Source organism: Nannospalax galili, unplaced genomic scaffold (genome assembly GCF_000622305.1).
Source record: "Nannospalax galili isolate Female #2095 unplaced genomic scaffold, S.galili_v1.0 scaffold54, whole genome shotgun sequence".
Taxonomy (NCBI): domain Eukaryota; kingdom Metazoa; phylum Chordata; class Mammalia; order Rodentia; family Spalacidae; genus Nannospalax; species Nannospalax galili.
In genome coordinates, this window is record NW_008341028.1 from 7,570,464 (window position 1) to 7,579,950 (window position 9,487).

Genomic DNA, 9,487 nt, shown 5'->3' on the forward strand with positions numbered 1-9,487 from the left:
TGTTTCAAGCCACATAAATGCTAATGACACCCAGATTGATACAACTGAGACATCAATTCTGAGCATCAGACTCAGGGCCAAAGGCCTGCTGGCCATCTGGTCCTCAAAAGTGCTACAAGGAACTCAGAAGACAGAATTCATTATTCCTTTTGGCAGACCATCTCCCTGACAGTCACAATTTTGGCATTAACACCTAAACTATATTGGCAGAAGTCATCCTTATCCATGCACCCTCACCTCCAGTTGCTCATGGCTCCCAGTCTCTCAGGAGCTGCCCTCCACTGCAGGTTCCCAGCACTTGGACCCACCCCAGCATCCTAACTGCTCTCCTAGTCTGCTTTCTTTAAAATGCTCATTGCCTATGTTAGTCCTGGTACTCTAACAGAATATCCAAGATAACTTGATAAACAAAAAGGTTTATTTTGACTCATGGTTTCAGAGCTATCAGTCCATGGTCATTTGGCCCTGCTGTGGCACAACGCCTTAGAGCTGGAGTCTGTGGGAAGAGGGGCTCTTTACCTCATGGCAGCTAGAAGGCAAAGAGGAAAGAAAGGGAATGTCTCCAGTGACCTTTCTATCAGGCCTCACCTCTTAAATGTCCTACCAGTTCCCAAAAGTGCCATGAGATGGGAACCAATCTTTGTGAGGGGATTTCATATCTAAACTACAGCACTGCTCTCAGTAAATGCCCCCACCCCTAGCACACAGAACCAATTCTAAGGTCATTCCATGGAACACTTGTCCATCCTGCCCCTGCCCAGCCCTCCCAACTCCTTGCCCTATCCTATACAATCCAGCAATGGCAGTGGTCATGTGTCATCCTGTCTCCATGATTGCCTGTGTGCTTCCCTCTGCTCCTCACTCATCCCAGGCTCTAACCCTGGCTTCTGCCCTGACACCCCACACCCCCAGGTCAACAAGATAACCTTTACCAATGTTTGCAGCTCAGTTCAACCCTCTCCTCAAGGAAACCTTTCAGTAGTTTGTCATCAGAGTCCCCTCCACTATGTACTGTCTGCCATCCCTTCTAAGCCACAAGTCCCCCAGAACACAGTTTACATGTTATTCTTACATCCTGGCTTCTTATGGCTGCCACACAATTTGCTTTACAGACGAGCCTGCCAGTGTCTGGACGAGTCTATCAGGTGGACGTTACCTGAGCAGTATCTTTCATATCTGTTTCTGCTGTGCTCTTCTATTTTAAATCTTTTTATATAACTACAGGAATGTCCCCAAGATACAGTCCCTGATTACTATTACAGCTGTTCCAAAATTCTAATTTGTCACCTTCTAGTTCAGGGATAAACATGTGGCACAATTCCTACCACTCCCTATACCTCTGTCCATGGCAACAACCACTAGTCACCCTGCTGGGTCCACTCTCAGCCTCAGAATTCTCAACTCAGCTAAGAGATGAGATGAACACTGACAAGAGGCTGTGAATTTTCCTAGATTGTAACTGTGGGTAGAGATCCTGTCTGCTTGCAACCCTTCAGCTTCTCAGACCGCCCTGGAGGCAGCAGACCTCTTGTAATATTTCAGGGTCTTCTCTGACATCACTTTAACATTAGCTACCACCATTTTTCTAAGGGGAGCACCTGGGATTCCCCAACATAACCATTTGCTCTCTTATTTCCATACCTCTCTTCATGCCAGAACTTACCAGTAAGACTTTTCATGTCTCCACTTACTTACCTGCCCAAATTCTTTAGCCTTTCAGCTGGATTCTGGCATTACTTCCCTGAGGTCAGTGGTTCTCAAAGCCTGTTCCAGCAGTGTCAGTATCACTTGCAATGTTGGAACTGTGGCTTCTTAGACCCCAGCACAGACCAACTTCATCAGAAACTCTGAGGAGGGCCTTCCAGGTGCTTCTGAGTCAGGGTCACATTTGGAAACTAATGCAGGAAGGCTGCAGCACCTTTCCCGTTCTGCCTGGTATTCTGTCATCTGTGACCCTGGCTTGTCTCTTACTCCCACCTAAAGTGAAGCCTGAGCTCCTGGAGAAGAGAAACTTCATCCTCAAGATTGAACCCTCACTATGCTCACTCTCATTCTGGCATCAATAAGGTTCACAGGCAGCGCTGGCTGCATTCCAAGCCCTGTTTCAGCCCTCACACCAGGGCAGGATAAGTCCAAGCCCATCACCTTGCTACTGAATCCCTGGGAATGTCCTAAGGAGGCAATACCGTTCATGTCCTTGGACTTCAGACAAAAAGAACTTTCTCTTCCAAACAGCATTGCTGTTGATATAAGCACAGATCCTGGGCTTTAACTAGCCTGTCTTTGTTGCATTAAAACCATCTGGTTCACAACAGATGCGCAGAGGCAACGAATGGCCACTTATTCCATCAGAGCAGCAGGAAGGACTCTGAGCAAGCTAAGTGGGAGTGTTTTCACATGACCTGCTCTGTCGCTCAGGTTCTTGTGGCAAGGGAGAGAGTATATGCTATATACCTGCCATCCCAGCACTCAGGTGACTGAGGCAAGGCAGGGGGATTGAGAGCGAGAGGCTAGCCTGGGCTACATTACAAGACCCTGTCTCAAAAACAAAATGAAGTTTGGTGAGATGGCTCAGCAGGTAAAGATTTTTGCTGCCAAGCCTGATGACCCGAGTTCAGCCCTCAGAACTCACTGTGGAAGGAGAGAACCAACTCCTACAGTTGTCCTAATCACCACACACCCTGGGTGGCCCATGCACCCACAATACATAAAATAAATGTAAACACAAAGGTTTTAAGAATTCTATCCCTGCCTCACCCTATATTCCAAACATATAATAATTTAAGGCCAGGTTCTGAATCCATACTTTACCAAAAAGAACAAAAAGCAGACCTGTCAATCACTAGAGAGCTGGGACGAGGCTCAATAGCATTCTGAGGAAAGGCACACACTGTTGCCATGGGTTCTTTTACTAACCCTTTATTCCGTAAGTCAGAGGAACAATTGGGATCAAGCAAGATGCTCCTCTGATACTAGAACTGCTTAACTCCAAGTAAACTGTGATGTCAGCAGCAAACATCTAGTTACACCCAAACACGAAACTCAGACTTGCAAAGGCCTTTCCACAAGGGCTGCCAAAGGTACAGGGTGCTTTACTTCACCAAACCCTAGGACTTGGAAATCAAAACTTGACTTCTCTTCGCACATTGAGCATTTTTAATGAGACATTCAAATTATGGGGTAATTAGTTAAGTATTAGGGTGTTGCTGGCTCTCAAACCAAGGCTCTCCTAAAGCTGTCCAGGTTCAGGACATGCAACAAGACTGGTCTGCATTTTCTTTCCCTATAGTCCTGTGCTATTTATCTGATAATGATATAATCCTGTAGCTGAATTGTCCACTGTAGATGGGGGAGGTGGTGAAGCCAAATTGAATCAGGAGAACACTCGCTGAAACCCTGTCTCCTTCAAGCAGAAGCTCAATGGACCAGAACCCCTGACCATTCGGGACATGTTTGCTAAATTAGGCTTTGTAGCAGCAAACAGCCATGCTGAAAATAGTCCCCAGAGCTCTCCCCTTCCCCTTCCTTTTCCCCAGCAATGATTCTCCTATTTGCCACGGCAGGCCAAGGGGTGCTACTCGTGTGCTGTGGTCACTAAGAGACTGGCCTGAGGACTGTGACAAGCCATGGCAAAGATGTTGAGCCCCAGCTCTCCACAAAGGAGACAGCATTGGCCACACACAGCCAGTTCTCACCTGTTCTAAAGTCCGAAGGAAAGGCCTGATGTACACGCTATGGTGTTTGAGCCACATCCCACATTATCAGCCATCTAACCCCAGCTTCCCCAAATCTCTAGCTTCTCTGAATCAGGTGTGGCCAAGTTCTATAAATAGCAAGCAAGCTGGTTCTGTCAATCTTGCCATATGCTGACAGGACAGCTATTTAAAATTACAAAAATATCCATGCCTTCATCACAAATTATTACACAACACACAATTTTCTCAAGGAAGAAAACTTTGACTTTAGTCTCTCTTGCTCTAGTTTCCAACACTCAACGGGCCTTCAGACTTTGCAATCATTTTCATCAAACACAGACTATACCTGCCAACCCAAATGGTGGGCCAAACACTGTGCTACAAAAATAGGTATTTAAGACAGAAATTACCTCAGATTCATGCTGGGTCTGTAAGTTGTGGGGGCCATGCACATGGGTGACTGGTCTGTAACTTGTGGGGTCATATGCACAGGCGACTTTAAAAGATGTGCCTGTTAATGTAGCATTAGCTCAGAATCACTCTTTCAGGTCAGTAGTTGATAACACTAGGTTTACCCTGACCCTCAGTGTCCCTAAGAAAAACCAATCTCCCAGTAGCTGAGGTTATAGGCAGACTCCAACAAAACATTAACCCTGACAAACTCTGAAGATTCTTCACATACAGGCCAAAGGAGGACACCAGGCTTCCCCTAGTCACATAGCCCCCCACAGCAAAACTAGAATAATACACATTAGCAGACTTTATAAATAAGTCATATTTTAATTACCTGGCTTTGTTTAATCAACAAAATCAAGTTCACAGCTTTTCCTACTCTATTTTTTTCCTAATCATGTAGCCTAATATGTTTTCCAGAATTTTCTGTTTTAAGAAAAACATGTTCTATCTTCCTGGCAGCCCAGAGCCAACTTCCCTTAGTTTCCCTTACATTCTTAATCAATGGCTGATACAGTCACTTGGAAACATCAGCTCAAAGAAACACCAGTCCCACTGATGGGATGGTACTACAAGAACAGTGTGTGCGTGTTGGGGGGGGGTATTTAACCAGGGCGTCAGCAAGGCAGCAGCTACTGCTCCCATCACTGAAATGCCATCTGCTTCCTGTGGTGGTGCTGGTGCTGGCCTGGCAAGGAATCCCTGGTACATCTCAGGTCCTACAATAATGCCCTGGGCAGGTGTGAGCCTTATTTCTGCTCCTGGCTTGGCTCCCCACCCCCATGCTTCTCCAACACTAGGCCAGAGCCAGTTCTCAGCCCATGTGTGGGTATCATCTCCCATGGGCTACTCCAGCTCAGAGTCATGGCCGTGACCACTGAAGAGAAGACTCATAACTCACTGGAGTGTCTATGAAGTCAGAAATAAGGACTTTAATTTGCTGTACTTAACTCTCTTCATTTAAAACTTTCCTTTGGGTGATGAGTACATCTGTGTCCTGTGCATTGGACAGGACACAGGAGAAAGAGCGAAGGATGTTCCCTCAGAACTGAGCCTGAGGCTGAGCCCTGGAGAGGTGCAGAGGAGCCAGCAGCCCTGGAGTAAATCGCAGGGGTGGCTTGGGACCTCTTTTGCCTAGTATCTCAACTCCTCACCTACCACTCATTGCTGCTGCTTTGGCAGTGATCTGTTTGGCTTCCCAACAGAAAGAAGGGGACACCTGCCATGTTTTCGGGGTTCAAAGTGCGACAGCATGGCTCTGGTCTCTCAAGTAGCGAAGGAAGAGTGCTTGGGCAGAAGAGTATCCACATCATCATGGCAGCGTGGAGTGGCCAGGAACAAGCACCTACAGCTCCCATAGTCCACACAGGTGGATTAAGGTTCTTGTTCACAAGCCTTGCCCAGCAACTGTATAGAGAGGTAGCTTTATCCTCCCTAGAGGCAGAAACTTTTGCTTTATTTCTTAAAATCTAAAAAATACACTCTAGTCTTTTAATTATTTGTAGAAAGAATTCAGACACTGAACTGAAAATATCCAGAACTTGCTTAGAGACAAAATCTGCAAGCCACCTATTTTGCCCACTCCTATACTACAGCAAAAATTACTTACTGATACATTTCCAACCCCTGCCCCAAAATCCCTCACTGCAGAGCTGCCAGCTCTTGGTGGGAAACATTGACAATACCCAATGGCTCAAGCTCCTGACATGCGACAAGTACCAGTGAATGCTGGGAATACCCAAAGAAGCTGCTCAAGTCATGCTGTGTGGTTCAGTTCAGGGTACCCCCATGGAGCCTAGGCTAGCCTCAGCCTGCCAGATGTTGAGATTGCAGGAATGCACCACTATACTTGGCTCTCCTTTAACACAGACCTCTAAGACTAATTCTACCCCATTCTTAAAACAGAAACATATGTTTGAGGAATCCTTACTGCCATCATGGTACTCCTCACTGACTTATGCTGCAGGAGGAAAGACTCCTTAACTCCTTCCTATAAGTTAAGATTAAAGGGACCCTAAACACCAGTCAGATGGCCAATGCAGTGAGGGGAATCTTGACAGAGCAGGACTGGGTTGAGGAGGGAATTATCTGAGGTAAACAGCACTGGCATCATTAGTCAAACTCAGCAGGAATAACTTAGTGTTCTTCATCAGAGGAAAGACCTTCAATTTCATCTCTATCTCCCCCAATTGCCATCCAGAAGGCTTTGGCAACCTGTGGAGAAGCACATGACAAGTTTCAGATGACAGCTAAATTTTAGCTTGTTTTGTGTGTCACACGTTAAACTGACTGAAGCCTTAAATTCTGCATGTTGCCCTCCAGTCCTCTGGCAGCATACATCAAAATTTCCGAATACCTTGTGACCCAGACTATGCATCCAGAGATATGTGCTCAGCTTATGATCAGAGCTATGCACAAATATGAGGTGTAAGGACACACAGCTTCATGATTTATAGAATAAAAACATGCATACACTGTTGCTCTCGATGTCCAGAAGGGCTAGATAAATAAATGACAGAGTTCACATAATGAGATGTCATTAACCATTTTAGTTTCCTGCCAAGAACATGTGTTGGGTTGGTAACAATAAAACAAAACTACTAAGAGTTTTTTGGCCTAAGAGGAAGGCAAACATTGAGTCTCAGGGAAGGTTCTGTGTCACTTAAGAGACACTTAAATTATCTTAGTTTGACTGTAGTAATTGTCTTATATTGTTTAAACATTCAACTGGGTATAAGTTAACAGCCACTGAAAAACACACACAAAGACCCTTTAGAATGATAAATACCTGACCAGCCATCTCACCTTTTCTGCATGCAACTTTCTTTGCTCATGAGGAAGTGTCGCAGCCTTGTCTAGGGGGAAAAATATATCTTAAGAAATTTTTCTAAATAGCACAGGAGAATCTGGAGTGTTCTGACAGTCAAAGATGCTAGATGGGTTTCAAGACACATGTTCATGGTGTAGTCATTACAGCTATTAGGAACCTGAGTCTCCCAAATTTTCCAGATGGAATGATGGGAGTGAACTGGCAGGGAATCTTACAGATGTGGTATTAGTGAGACACACTGGAAGAGACATGATTAAGGGAAAGTGCGAGAAAAGAGGATAAAGAAAGGAATTTTTCCCCTGGGAATTTTTACCAACAGAGTGGCACACTCACACAAGTAGCTAAATTTCTCCAGACCAGAGCTCCGAATCCAATCTAGCAGTTACAAAATGAAATCCTACAACATAAAACAGAAGACCATGAGACATGGCAGGGCTAATTACCTTTCATTTCCTTTAACTTGGAAAAGAGTCTCTCGAAATTCTCCAGATCGCCTCCTGCGGTAGTAAGACTGGCTAATTCCTGAATATCCAGGTCTAACATGGGATCTGAAACAAGGGTTGTCACATGTTACATATGTACTTACAGAGACTCCTAGGGCAGTCAATGCTAGCTCTGCTGAGCATGGCAAGGGGTGAGCGCCTACATGGATCAGTTTTACAAGTCACGGTGGCGCCCCCAGAAATCAGCAAATTTATATCCACGTGGCAAGGTAGTGAGGTAGAGGACACTATTTTCTTTTTTATTAAGTTTTACACAAACTTTACTGAGAATTTCATACATGCATATAAGGTGTTTTGATCAAATCCATGCCCACTCCCTCCCCTCCAACATTCCCCCCTCTGAAGAGGTAACCCTAAAATCTTTTAAGGATTAGATACAAGCTCCCAAATACTTTTGACAGTTCTGGCCTTGGAACAGAGTATGTTGCTAACAGGCCCAAGGACATTTTGACTTTTGACTTATAGCCAAGAAACTGACTACATTTCTTTTGGTGTCTTTTTACCCTAACTGCCTAGCTAATTCCTACCTCCTATTCTTATCACGCCATCCTCTGAAGGGGTTACCCAAATTGCCAATAGGAAATAGAGATGCCAACCACTGTGGCTTCTTCCATGCTGAACAGGGACAACAGGGTGAGGCAATTGGAGTACCCCTTCAGTGGGTCTATTTAAAAGACTCCCAAATTGCATAACTTTCATCTCTAAGGGGAGAAGAAAGTCCTTGAATCATGAATGGGAGATGTGAAGGAGAAGTAAAGGCAAGAGTAATTAGCATTACAAGTTCTAGACAGAGAACCAGAAAAAAGTCAGAAGAGGGCAATTTTCAAATGTTCATATGAGAGTCCACTGGAATTTCTTGACAAGGGCTTCCAAAAGCATCCCTCTATTGGGTTCCTCCTCATTTTTCTTTTGTCTTCCAAGGCTGGACTAGTTGGCTGGGAAGAGTAGCTGGAAAGAGTGGCTGGATATTCGGGTGAGGGTCCAGTGACCCTGCTTGGCACTCCTTTAATGAATGTGCACAAACTGTCAACAAGCCCAATTGTGGCAATGTTTAGCGATCAGGCTCAGTGAAGTGATGATGATGGTAGTTATTTCATACAGAAGGGACTGCTGTATATCATAATCTTATTAAAAGGACCTGGAATTTAAAAGGATTTGGTGCTAGGAGCCACATATGAGGGAGAACGTACGTCGTTTATTTTTGAGTCTGTGTTACTTCACTTAGTATAACAGTTTCTAGATTCATCCATTTACCTGCAAATTTCATAATTTCATCTTTCTTTACTGCTAAATAGAACTCCATTGTGTAAATATACCACATTTTTGTCAACCACTTGCCAGCTGAGGGACACTTAGGCTGCTTCCATCTCTTAGCTATTGTGAAAAGAGCACCAACAAATGTGGTTGTACAAGTGTCTCTACAATAGGATGAGTCCTTTGGGTACAAGACAAGGAGTGGGATAACCGGGTCAAGTGGTAGGCTCATTTTTAGTTTTTTAAGAGTTCTCCAGTTTTCCATAGAGGTTGCATGAGTTTGCAATCCCACCAGCAGTGAATGACACTCCCCTTTCTCCACATCCTCACCAGCATTTGGTATCATTTGTTTTCTTGATCCTAGCCAGTCTGATTGGGGTAAGGTGATACCTTAGGGTGGTTTTAATTTGTATTCCCTAACTACTAACAATGTTGAACACTTTTTGAGATATTTCTTAGCCATCTTTATTTTTTCTTTTGGAGAACTCTGTTTAGATCTGTAGTCCATGTTTTAACTGGGCTATTTGGTTTCTTGATTCGTTTTTTGAGTTCTTTATATATTCTGGATGTTAACCTCTGTCAGATGTGTCACTGGTGAAGATGTTTTCCCATTCTGTGGGTTTTCTTTTCACTTTTTTTGTTTCTTTTGCTGTACAAAAGCTCTTTAGTTTAATGAGGTCCCACTTATTGATTGCTGACCTTAATTCCTGAGCAACTTCTGTCCAATTTAGAAAATCCTTTCCTACACTTAT

The 9,487-nt window shown here is 44.3% G+C and overlaps 1 protein-coding gene across 3 annotated transcripts in view; it reads right to left on the reverse strand.

The window, feature by feature from the left end:
- Positions 1-4,455: 4,455 nt before the first annotated feature.
- The window catches only part of Aagab (alpha and gamma adaptin binding protein), a 60,419-nt gene continuing 55,387 nt past the window's right edge, over positions 4,456-9,487 (reverse strand). The window contains exons 8-10 of one of the 3 annotated variants that reach the window (XR_003850027.1): positions 7,312-7,375; positions 6,954-7,003; positions 4,456-6,362 (exon numbers count right to left, since the gene is read on the reverse strand). Coding sequence is in view for 1 of the 3 variants with exons in the window: in XM_008836352.1 (XP_008834574.1) it covers positions 6,285-6,362; positions 6,954-7,003; positions 7,422-7,526 (233 nt within the window). In the remaining 2 variants the exon portion in view is untranslated. Of the gene's footprint in view, positions 6,363-6,953; positions 7,004-7,311; positions 7,376-7,421; positions 7,527-9,487 lie in introns of those variants that run through there. The other 2 variants (XM_008836352.1, XR_003850026.1) reach the window with 2 other exon arrangements.